Below are 13,170 nucleotides of genomic sequence, written 5' to 3'. Positions count from 1 at the left end.
AGGTCAGAGTCACTGAACTGCCCTCCACTATCACACTAGAGGGACTCACTGACACAGAGGGAACCTTTGGAGCATCTAGAGGAGATGTATCAAAATGAGTTAATTATAAAATGAGGATGGACTGCATTACTATAACATGTTGTATTGGAGCTGCTCAGTGAACTAAAGCAGCAGACTGAAAATGAAGCTGTCAAAGCTTAAGAAAGCAGATATGATCAGAAATGTTTGGGTTTTTTTTATGTTTAACAAGGATGACAAGTCCATTAGCTGCATGTTGCTTTTTCTCACTCACATTTCACATCAATAAAGATGAATTCAGATGTCCTCTTCCCCAGCTGGTTCTCAGCTGTACAGTAATACTCTCCAGAGTCAGAAGACTGGATGGAGCTGAAGACAAGCTGTGGTTTTTTACTGAGAGGTTGAAGGTCTGGATTTACATTCTTCTTGTACCAGGTGTATTTAGCTGCTGGGTTAGCATCACTGCTACAGGTCAGAGTCACTGAACTGCCTTCCACTATCTCACCAGATGGACTCACTGACACAGAAGGAAGCTTTGGAGCATCTGAAGAACAGAGAGACATCTTATGAGTCTTTATTCACATTCATTGGTGGCTGGCCAATAGAGGGCACACATGCAGCGCCACACCAGCCACACAGTTTAATTCAGAGTGATCCAGCTTGATAAATTATTTATTAAGGTTTTAAATGAGTCAATGAATTAGTTTTTACTTTTTAAGCATTTTGATATAACTTCACATATGAAATTATAGAATATGAAATGAACATAAAAATGAACCTATTTTGTATTCTCTTAACCTTTACATCCATGCAACAGAAAGCAGAAGAGAAACTGGAATATTCTGTTCCATGAAAAGAAAACCTCAATCAAAATGTCATTGACATTTGTAGTAATGCAAGTAACCAAAAATCCAAACATGGAGCATAGCAGTGGCGCTCGGTCAATAGAGAGCATTTGTTCAGCACCCCACCAGCCACAAAGCTTAATTAGTATTAAATATTTGAAGCAATTATTGTTTTTCATTTTTACAGTACCAGCACCCAAATTGCTAGATGTTGTTGTACTGGGCAATTTTTGCTTGAATATAAGCTTTTGCTCCCCTTGCATTTCAGGAAAAAAGGGCCTAAATAAAAATATAAATGGCTGTATTTCTACAGTACTTTTATCGAAAACGCTTTAAATCGATTCTGCTGCTCATTCACCAATTAACACTCACATTCAAGCATACACTCACACACTGATGGTGGCAAACTACCATCCAGGGTTCAGGCACAACCATCAGGAGCAATTTAGGGTTCAGTATCTGGCTCAAGGACACTTCAACATGCCAGGAGGAGTCTACCTCCTGAACCACAGTTGCCTTGCCACCTTGTCTAGTAGTACTAGGTAGTAAATAGTAGGAATTGCAATAAGTGGTAAATATTAATTTTCTAATGTTTTGTACTTACACTGGACATCTATGATTAGAGATGAAGAGTTGATCTCTCCATATTGATTCTCAGACTTGCAGTGGTAGACCCCGCTGTCCTCAGAGCTGATGGAGGTGAAATGATACATGTTTTCTGGCCCATGAAGCAGTGTTTGGTTCTCCTTGTGCCAGGTATAAGTAGCTGCTGGGTTAGCATCACTGCTACAGTTCAGAGTCACTGAACTGCCCTGCACTATCTCACCAGAGGGACTCACTGACACAGAAGGAGGCTTTGGACCATCTGGAAGAGATGTGTTAACAGAGATTATTCGAGGTCAAGGCTGTATTACTGCAGTAGCACATTCAGCGCATATGAAAGGAATGAATAAAACTGCCTCTTCAGCATCTACTGTAGCTTCTATCAATAGTACAAGCTAAAAAAATTTAAAAAAAACCTCTTCCATTTTTTTATTACCTATCAGCTAAGCTTGTGACAGGCAACACTACTATTGTTATCATTCATTATTATCATTAGCAGTGTGTTCGCTCCTAGAAAATGTATTATTAAATAATTCTATGAGTAATTATATAAAATTATGTAAAAACTATCTGCAAAATTAGTGTTATCTGTATCAGTAATACTTGCCCAAAACCACATTTTGTCACTGACGATCAGCAAAAACCTTTCTATGTCTAACCTGGTGCAAAGAAATCATTTATTGCTTTTTTCACTCACATTTCACATCAATAAAGATGTGTTCAGATGTCCTCTTCCCCAGCTGGTTCTCAGCTGTACAGTAATACTCTCCAGAGTCAGAGGACTGGATGGAGCTGAAGGTGAGCTGTGGTTCTTTACTGAGAGGTTGAAGGTCTGGATTTTCATTCTTCTTGTACCAGGTATAATTAGCAGCTGGGTTAGCATCACTGCTACAGGTCAGAGTCACTGAACTGCCCTCAATGATATCATCAGAGGGACTCACTGACACAGAGGGAGGCATTGGTGCATCTGTAGGAGATTTAGACATGCATTAAATTGAAGATTAGAATATGTTGTCATGATAGATAATAGAATATTTTAATTCATTTTTTCTCTCTTAGTGTCTTATTGATCATCCCTAGTAGTTGTCACAGTGGCTGTTCACAATGATGATCCTGGAGCTGTTCCAGGTTATACTGCTGCTGGTGGGAACTAACCGCAAATAACAGACCTTTAATAATTCTGCACAGCAGGCAGATCACTTCCTTATTATGTTTTATAAATAATTCTGCTGAATACACATAATGAATTGAATGAAAATAACCCAGAATGGGAAATGAATCATATGTTTCATTTTGAGGGGAACAAAGCTGGGCTCTTATTAATAGTTTAATTGGGCTGACCCCATCAATTAAAATATACAACACTCTTCCTCCTGATGGCTGTTTATACTCACAGCTGTTGCATTATCAACTGCATAATTTTTCACAGAATTAAACATATCTTCAGATACATTTGTGTTCCAATCCTGTTGCAGAAACTATTTCAGTTGTAGTAGTTTAAAGTCCAGTTTAAAGTCATGCTGTTATATCAAGCCTTTCAAATTTACTGCTACTGAACTGAGGTCTGTGTAAAGCAATGAGTCTGACATAAAATAAGTCTTCATAATCTAGTAACTCCTATAAAAAGGTTTACTATGAAAAAAAAATTACATGACATCATCAGTGGACGTATTAGAGCATCTCAATAACAAATATTATAACTCCCAAAACATTAAATGTAGCAGCAACATACAGTATTTTCTATACTGCAAATATTTCAGAATCACAAAATTTCACCTAATAGGAAAGAATTTCAACATGTTAAATCACAACATATCTGACAATTGCTTTTCTTGAGTCTGCATAAAGATTTTGAAGACTTCAGTATGATTACATCTGATATTATAATGGAGTTTAAAAAAAAGGAAGAAAAAGGTGAACTTGGTGTCAGTGTGTGTGTGTGTCCTGACACAGTGAACTAAACTCACACACTGAAGGAGAGCGGTAATCTTCATGTCCTTTTAAAGCACAGGAGACGTTGTCACCAGGATTAAACTGCCCTGAATAAAGAGAAGTTTCCTCATTCATAACTTTCTGTCCGTTCTTGAACCAGATGTAAGAAATACGACCTGCTGGACTGCAGCTGCTGAGACATTTCAGCTCTGCCTCGGTATAAGACTGATGGACTGTTATTGTGATCACCTGCACCTGGAGAGCTGGATATGAGAACAAGAACAATATTATCATCATTAGCTTTAAATTATCATAGACGTACCTGCACATCAAGCCATCTGTTACAATTCCTAGAAGTAGTGAAGGTCATTAGTAACTGTATTTAATATGTATGTATGCAATGTTATGGCAATTGATCATTAGCAACAATTTCAGTGTTTTTAAAAGTAGTAATGTTTGTGTATTTATATCAGTTTGTGTTCATCAGTACCTGTGACAGTCAGAGTTGTTCCAGGTAAACTACTCCCCCATTCAAAGCTTGGTGTTTTGAATGTGAAGTGATACTGGGCTGAATCACTCTCTCTCAGGTCAGAGATTCTCAGAGTGGAGCGTCCTCTCTCTGTTTCAAGGACCCGAACACGACCTGCATACTGGGAGTCTTCACTAAGGTCCTCAGGCTGTGAGGGATTCTGCCACTGATGACTATGCTCAGGATTGAACCAAAATTTTGATGTGATATTTTCATAGTATGTGCTGGAACCACTGTATGTGCAGGAAATGTCCACTGATGATCCTCTGAAGGCACAGATGCTTCTGTCAGTGTAAATCACTCTGTCGCAGGACTGACCATGGACACCTGAAAGATAAAATTAATTTAAAAAAGAACAGTTATAATAACAATACATTTTGTTTATAAAGGGCTTTTCAGGGTACTCATAGACATTTAACATAAGTGAAAAGGATCATAAAAAAACAACAAACTAAAAGCACAAAGTAACACGCAACATTAATTACACATTAAAAGCAGGTCTGAAAAGGTGAGTTTTGATTAGTGTTTTAAACAGACAGGTCAGTGCAGTCTCATCTCTGTGTGTGAGTGTTTTGGTGGGATGAGGGATGTTTTCCCAGATCTTTTCTTTTCAACGAGGCTCAACAGGAAATCCTGTTTTTCACATGATTAATGCTGGTTCACCCAAATCACAAAAAAACATATTTTCTCTCTTATTTGTAGTGTCTTATCACAAACACAGCTGTTGTTTAACTTTTAGATCAACCTCAAGACTATGTAGATAGACGGAATTTAGTTTGTGGTTGAAAATCATGTTTGAAAATTGTTTTGGTTAGTCTGAATCATCCACAGACATATCTGTCAATGATTTCCATTGGATCTACTTTCTACTCAAGATAAAAACTGTCCACAACAAGGTCTGTAGATTATCCAAAGTAATTGTAAGACACATAGATCCATAGTTTTTCAAATATAAGCTTTCAATGATTTAAGCAGTACAAACAATATTCAACTCACTTTTATCGTATTGGAATGGCAGCAGACTTTTCAAGGTTCAAAATCTGAGCACATGAAACTGTAACTATTCACATGGTTAGAAAGGGAGCAAGTCAGAAAATATGTTTTTTATATTTTTTTATATTTTAAATGTACAGTAAGCTCTTATTTTACATTTATGTCACAGTCAAAACTGTGAATAAGATATGAGAATGTAACATGTAAAATCTCATGGGGATGTGGTTTGGTTTTGATCCACTTCTATGTCAATGTTTGAATCACATGCTACCCCTGAATTACATGTAAATACAAGGTATAGTACAATAGGTTAAAGGCTCCACTAGATGTGGTTAGTTTAGTGAGAGACTGTGTTGTAAACTCACACACTGAAGGAGCAGGATGATGCTCAAATCCTTTTACAGCGCAGGAATAGCTGTCTGATGAGTCAAGGTACACAGTATAAATAGAAGGTGTTTCATCCTTAATTTTCTGTCCATTCGTGTACCAGATGAAGGAAGAATGATCAGGTAGACGACATCTGCTGTGACACTTCAGCTCTGCCCAGGTAGAATACTGAGAGGCTCTGCTCACCATCACTTGCAGATTTGGATCTGCAGGGAAAAAAAGAGACATTTGTACATCACAAATAACTAAACCAAAAGCAGACAGTTAAAATGACAGTTCATATAAGTGACCAACTAAACTGGTGGATCACTAAACAAAAACTTGTACACATAATGATGAAAATCCTTCAATCACAATCGATATTGAATGAAATTCATGTCCATTAGTTCAGCCAAACACACCATTTATTAGTCATCAGATTGTTTAAATGTACTGCATCAGTGTTTGTTTTCATCAGTACCTGTGACAGTCAGAGTTGTTCCAGGTAAATTACTCCCCCATTCAAACCATCGTGTTTTGAATGTGAAGTGATACTGGGCTGAATCGCTCTCTCTCAGGTCAGAGATTCTCAGAGTGGAGCGTCCTCCCTCTGTTTCAAGGAGCTGAACACGACCTGCATACTGGGAGTCTTCACTAAGGTCCTCAGGCTGTGAGGGATTCTGCCACTGATGACTACGTTCAGGACTGAACCAGAATTTTGATGTGATAGATCCATAGTATGTGCTGTAACTACTGTATGTGCAGGAAATGTCCACTGATGAGCCTCTGAAGGCACAGATGCTTCTGTCAGTGTAAATCACTCTGTTGCAGGATTGACCATCGACACCTGAAAGATGAAATGAACAAACAAGACCAGAAAACCAGACAAGGAGTCAAATTGGAGTCTGCATATTAAAGTCTGTGTTATTGTGAGGCTCCACCAGATGGTGTTATGTTAGTGGAAGGCTGTAGAGTAAACTCACACACTGGGGGAGACGGGTAATGCTCATGTCCTTTTAAAGCACAGGAATAGCTGTCAGCAGAATCAAAGTTGCCTGAATAAGTAGATGTTTCTGCCTGAATTTTCTGTCCATTCTTGTACCAGACGTAGGAAGTACGAGGAGGTAGACAACTGCTGTGACACGTCAGCTTTTTATATGAATTATGTGAATGTGATCTTCTCACCTGTAGATCTGGATTTTTGAGAAAGGAACAAAAATGTTATTTTAGACAAAACTGTCAACAAACACATGCAAACACACACAGATACATTCATATTATTATTTTCTAGATATTGAACATTTGGAAATTAACATGTGAATGAAAATGTTACCTGTGACAGTCAAAGTGACTCCAGGTGAACCAGTAAATCTCCCTCCTGACTGGTTTGTTATGAACCTGAACTTGTACTTAGCTGAGTCGCTCTCTCTCAGGTCTGTGATTCTCAGAGTGCAGTCGTTCTTATCACAGTGATACTGAACACGACCTGAATACTCTGAGTCTGTTCTCAGATCCACAGGTTCAGCGCCTTTCATTTTAGTGAACCAGAATGTTTTCTCAACTGTAGTATCAAGGCCATTTTCTTTGGGTGGGTATCTGTAGGTGCAGCGTATGTCCACTGTTGATCCTTTCAACACACACATCTTAGAAGAAGTGTAAGTCACTCCCATGGCATACTGTCCCTGTACCACTGTAACACAGAGCACATCAGAAACCACAATCAGACTCATGACACAACAACAACAGTGTTTCAACTGTAGTCAAGGTACCAAGACGATGTGGGCGGGGGCAGCTTGTGGCATAGGCCACATAGATGACGGAGGGGGACGCCAAATGAGTGGCACATGACTAGTGTGCTTGTATACAGATTTCAGAAATATGCACTTGTTCTCCTTTCTCGTTTTTTCCTCTTTTTCCCCATTGACTTGGATGGGTTTTCATCTGGTTTGATTTTCAAGGCTTTACCGGTCAGTTTTCACCTGAAAGCCACCAAACTCTCACTGAATGGTCCCTGAAACCCATTTGCCTATTTGTTTCAAGGAGTTGCTGGACATTTTCTGGGCTGGAGGTACCATTGCTGCACTTCATTTATTGTGAATTCATTTTTATTTTGAAACACTTGGACTGGAGGTGCTACTTTTGCATTTTTTTAGGGGCGCCAAGTGCTCTGAAATGGCAGAATAATCGGGATTAACATTTTGGCTATTATCATGCAGCCCTACTAGCCCCATCCAAAATTACGCCCACCCCCTTGTAGGGAAGGGGGTCTCCAATCTAAAATCTCACCTAGGGCATCAACATATCTGGGAGAGGACAACCTGGGCAAACTTCAAACTTCATAAAAAGTGCTGATTTATTGCAAACATTGTCTGAAGTTCCTCATCGTGCATCTATCTAGCTAGAAGTGATCTCAGGTATTTTCAGTAGCCCTAATTTTCTTCTGTAGCGCTCATTGCTAATGTTAAAAGTATCAACCTTTCTCTGAGAATAGAGCAGAGCAGATCATAAAGTTGTTTTGTCTGTCATTAGGGATTTTCTTACATCAGCTTTGAACAAGGCTACATACTATATATAAAGTTTCAACGTAGTTTCTGGTTTATGCAGACAGACAAAGTGGTCAGTTGAATATATACAGTCAGTTTATACTGTAATGGAGCAGTGGTAGATATGCTCTGTACAGCTCCTCTCTGTGCATTGTGGCAGAACATCATGCAGTCTGTTTACTGACTTTTTAAGCTGAAGGTTATTTATAATAAGGGTTTTTTACATGGAAACATGCTTTGCTTGGTTGCTCTCCTTTCTGTGGTCAGGGTGCTGCAGGGTGTGAATGGAAACTGTAGAGAAATGAGACTGAGGTGTGGCAGCTATTGTGATGTGTAAATAATAAAAGGCACATCACTTTTATACTGAAATGGCAGAGGTCAGAACATAGGTTCACAGCTAAGTAAGACTTATTATACTTCTACGTTGATTTGTAAAGTTTAGTCCTAATGTATGATGATATAGACCAGAAATGTTGATGTAGGCCAGTAAAGGTTAAATAAGACTAAGATTCTACAACCATTGAGTCTGTAAAGAGGTGCTTTCAGCAAAATGTCTTCATGCTAAAATGCTCACAATCTTAGTTTGATGTGTAAGCATATTGACGTTTGCAAATTATTACTGAACACAAAGTACAACTGAAATTGGTTGGAATGTGGTTAGTTTAGCAGGTATTTAGTCATGAACAAAGGTTTTTTGAACACATTTTAATGTTGACCTGATGGTGGCGCTGGAGGGAAAAGTCAGAGTGTCTCAGATGTTTATGGGACCCATTGCAAATCATGAATTTCTGTGCAAAATTTTATTCCAATTCATCTAGTAAATGTTGGATATCTGTACCAATTGTCATGGCTATTGTTCCAATACTTGTCGAGACGTTTCACTAAAAGACAAAAAATGTCAACCTGCTGATGACACTAGATGTTCACATAAGTCAGTAGGATTCATCTTAAGGGAACCATGAATGTCTGCACAACATTTCATTTCTGATTTTGCAGTTTGGACCAAAGTAGTGAACAGTGTGCAGCTCCCTTCAGCTTTACAGAGCTTTACACAAGTTTCATGTCCAACTGCAACGTTACTGTTTTGGTTCTCTCAGTGCTCTTGTAGCATCGTTTTCAGCTGCAGCAGCTTTTCTTAGAGAAAAAGCTCTAAAAGCCCTCTGTGCACTACCTCCAAATGAATAATAATGTTGCTCCATAACTGCTGGATGAGTAATAAGCAACTGTTTGCTAACAGGTTCAACATATCTAATTAAAAGGTGATGATATGTCAGTGTTGTGTTCACTCAGTGCTACAAAAGTCCTTCAAAATCCCTAAAATGTTGACTTTACACTGGTATGATGTCATGCACGTGAAAATTGCTTATTTAGGCTCTGGGACAAATTGGCAGCAAGGCAATATCCAGATATCTTAATACATCCATAGTTTACACATGGTGGTCCACGTACATGGGAAATATCTGGCTCTTTGGCAGCTAAAAGCTAGCCACCAGCTAGTGTCTTACTGACATATAGCTTACAGTGACAGCTTACAGCTTAAACCAGCCAGTTTAGAGGACTTCCGCAAGATGTTGAAGTTCCACAAAACAGATTATTTACAGGATTTTTTCTTTGTTAATGTAAATCAGTCATAATTTCCATCTATCCCACATGACATGAACACAATTTCTTTACGATGCTGCTGACAGAAATAGCTTCTAAAAATTTGAACTGGAATAAAGAGAAGTGAATGTCTGGTGTTGCACGTTTTAAAAGGTCCGCATCAAATTATCACACACATTAAATTTAGAAAAGTGGTGATCTGGTAAATCATTCAATACTCACAACCCTCCTGTGAATTTCTGAAGTGTGCTAACTGCCTTAAAATGTAAATGTAGATGCACAGTACCTTGTACAGAGAGAAGGAAGATGACAAATCCACTTGCTGCTGCTGTTAAAGTCATAGCTGCTCCTCTAATCTCTGTCTGTTAAATGACATCCGCAAGTAGATCTTGTACATGAGAAGTACCGTGTGTCAGTTAGTCACAATAAACGTCTCTACAGCAGAAAGAGGACGGCGGCGCCTTGAAAAAAAGTTCATGTGGTCTGTGGTTCTAACAATTGAATTAAAAAAAGACCACCAAGACCCTATCTTCCTTCCTCTTTACCTTATTAATATGCATGAACAGACGAATGCCTGTAAATCCCCAAGCTGAAATGAAGAAACGATACTGTTATTTTCAAAACTATGCATTAACTTTTTTAAAAAACTAGCGTCAGGTTCAATTTATTTACAGTCCAAGTTCATGTGAGAACTGTGCCGTAAATAAAGATATAATGTATGTGAAGCACTGTGGCCCTGGTGTATTGTGTAAACTTAAAAAGGGAAAGTGAAACTCCGATTAGATTACTTTGTTTTCATTTGTTTAACCATCTAATTTCCATAGTGTTACGAGAAAAGCTCTACATTGTTCAGTTACTGTTACTCAGCCTGAGAGTTGATGAATGTGTTTACATTACCTGAAGGATATAGTGTGGTAATAATAGGTTGTGTTTAATGTTGTGAAAGGAGTGTACAGCTATCCTCAAGGTTAGTGCAGAGGAAAAAGTTTTAATTACCATTGAGAGCCAATGTGAAGATGTAGTGGGCTTCTCATACATTAGAGCTTCCTGTTTCCTGTTCAAAGGAACATCTGAGCCAGCCCACTTGATCGTACCATTTATAAACCTGCTTCACGCATTATTACAGATGGTTGGTACACTGCTTCAAAACTCCTCAGAATAGAAAGTGCTGATTACTGCAGTCACTGTCACCAAAATGTATATATGTTGTAAATAATTGCATCATATCTGGGTTATGCATAAGTGTAGAAAGCTAAAGGGGGAAACAAACAGAAAAACTGTTCAGTTTTACAGAATACAAATGAACTCATACAGTCTAAAGGTGCAGTCAAAGACAACACAGGCAATACGACCTGTGTACATTTCTGCAGCTTAACTGAACAGGATGAAAGCCAAAGTAATTCTGAATAGACTGTGGCAAATTAAAGTGTCTGTTTTGCCTCCTCTCTGTGGTCAGGTTCCTGCAGGGGTGTGAGAGCAAACTGCAGGGAAACGTATAGAACACCGAGTCACAATCAATTATTCACAGCTGTTATGTAGAAAAAAAAGATAAGCAAAAGAAATGCCTCAGAATACAAAATTGTCCTCACTTTTTTCTCTGAGATATAAATCCTACTTGTGTCTGTTTGATGTGCTAGAAATGTTTTTTTGAAGAAACGGTCAACAGAAAAAAAAGGCTGAGTTGACAGTTGACAGCTAGAGAGCAGAATGGGGATTTCTGGTGTCACAGCAGTGGGCTTTTTTTTTTTTTTTTTACTGGCTTTTGGTTGTGCACTTTAATAGCACAAATTATATTTTGTTTTTACGTTTTACCAATACAGGCAGTTGTAGTTGAAATGCACTACAAAACACTTCAAGATCAACATTTAACCATCATTGACTTTGTTTTGTCTCAAGTTGGGCTGTGATATATCACAACACAGAAGGAAACAAGAACAAATGTCTATATCTATGTTTGATGCACCATCATGGGCCATAGAGTGTCCCTCATATACTATTTTCTTTTCATTTAAAAAAGATTACAATTACACTGGGTGCACATCATGATATTGACTGTATTTTTCAGAGGCAATGTAAGCATAAAAATAAAATCAACAATTATATAAAACCCAAAGAGGAAATGTATAAATCAGCAAGTGTCCTAGCCGACCAATACAAAGATGACTTACCTGCTTGCTCTCATTTAGATGTGTGTTAGTGTTCGCAATCAAGGAAATTGACTATGGCTCAATTCAAGATTTGGCGCTAGAAACACTAGAGGGTTTTTATTTGAAACGACACAGGAAGTGGCGACACTGAATCAGTCAGGGACAGACATTGGCGTTTATTGCTGGTGCTTGAGGTTATTAGATAGTTAGTTACTATGTCGGGCAGGAAATCCGGTGTGGTATCATTTTGAGAGTGACAAACCCAAGAAGGTGACATGCAAACCCTGCAGGCAAATATTCACCTATCATTCGTCAACCTCAAACATGATAGTCTAACATTAGCCACTTAGAATGGCCGCTGTAAGGTTAGATAGCCTAAATAAATAATATATTGTCATTTATCATGCAACGACCAGTCGACTAATGGCTTGAACTATTAGTGGACTAGGAAAATCTTTAGTTGGGGGCAGCCCTTCAAATTAGACCCCTGACCCCCATTTGATAAGATTTTGTCCCAGGGTCCAATCTATGAAGATTTTTACTTTTTGATGTTTTATTACAGAAAGTATATGAACCCCATGACCAAAATAGTCATACATTCTGTCATTGTGTCACTTATGGATGAAATTATAGTGAAAATAAATTACTCCCCTTTTGCTGGGGACCCCTTGGCACCCCCACAAGGACCCCTGGTGGTCCCAGGAACCCACTTTGACAACCACCATGCTAAACCTTTCTCAGCCTAAATTGTACTTTGTCAGATATAGCTGAAGCTAAAATACTGCAACATGCATACCTACAGTTATCAAGTTAACATATTTAGCATGTCATTCTATGTTAGCATTGCACTCTGAGTGGAACTGAGTTGAGCTGATGTTAGCATGTCAATGGTACATGCAAACCATGGCAAACACTGAAGCAAATTGTAGCTTGTTAACCTGCTGGTGCTATAATAACAGCATTACTGATACAGTAACATACTGTACCAATAAATAAATGGCTAAGGCATTATTTAAAAGCAAGCAGAAACAGGATGTCTTTAAACACTATTAGATGTAGACTATTTGATTTTTGCTTCAATAACCAGCCTGGCACTGAAAACAACATGAATATTGATGCCTCAGACCAGCCAAAATCCCTTGTTTAAGAAAACTCTGTATACCCCAATTTAATCCTAGTTTGGTCTAGTCCAGTGTACATATTCATCGATTCATTGAGTCTGAATTACACATATTGTTGGTAACACTGTTACCAACCTGCCATTCTGTGTTTTCCAGTAACATACACTTTCTCACTTCCTCTTTAGAGAAAGAGAAGTGAAGGTCTGTTGTTGCCTGTTTTTAAAGGCCTGTAAAACATTGTGTCACAGCTACTCACTTAATGAGCAGCTACTACAAATGCACCACACGATGCATGTGGTCACATAGTGATTTGTAAATGTGCAAATCTTGCACTTGACTTCACATTACTTAATATGTGCGTGTGAATATGTTTGTCATCCTCTGCAACAAAAATAACAAAAAAATATGTGAGGGAAATCTTACTACTGTATTTCTGATGTGTAAGTCAGTATTTGTACCACCGTGGGGTTG

General features: G+C 38.3%; 1 protein-coding gene across 1 annotated transcript; it reads right to left on the bottom strand.

Moving 5' to 3' along the window:
* Positions 1–1,698: 1,698 nt before the first annotated feature.
* Positions 1,699–10,500, bottom strand: LOC121882292. The gene is made up of 10 exons (XM_042390438.1): positions 9,977–10,500; positions 9,718–9,793; positions 6,620–6,976; positions 6,270–6,479; positions 5,768–6,133; positions 5,286–5,513; positions 3,889–4,254; positions 3,434–3,661; positions 2,372–2,433; positions 1,699–1,728 (listed from the first exon to the last, which is right to left on the bottom strand). The coding sequence occupies exons 1-10, from the start codon at positions 9,989–9,991 to the stop codon at positions 1,699–1,701; spliced, it is 1,938 nt and encodes a 645-aa protein (XP_042246372.1). The 5' UTR covers positions 9,992–10,500.
* Between the last annotated feature and the right edge of the window lie 2,670 nt (positions 10,501–13,170).

Source organism: Thunnus maccoyii, chromosome 2, assembly GCF_910596095.1.
Source record: "Thunnus maccoyii chromosome 2, fThuMac1.1, whole genome shotgun sequence".
In the NCBI taxonomy this organism is placed as follows: Eukaryota; Metazoa; Chordata; class Actinopteri; order Scombriformes; family Scombridae; genus Thunnus; species Thunnus maccoyii.
The sequence above is the reverse complement of the archived record's forward strand: the minus strand, read 5'-3'. Positions and strand labels throughout refer to the sequence as shown.

Bases quoted from the DNA above. Each gene is read 5' to 3' on its own strand.
- LOC121882292 (XM_042390438.1), bottom strand. The intron at 6,480-6,619 runs GTAACATTTTCA...TCAAAAATCCAG, and splicing joins AGTCACTTTGACTGTCACAG to ATCTACAGGTGAGAAGATCA. The intron at 4,255-5,285 runs GTGAGTTTACAA...TTTATCTTTCAG, and splicing joins TCATCCTGCTCCTTCAGTGT to GTGTCCATGGTCAGTCCTGC.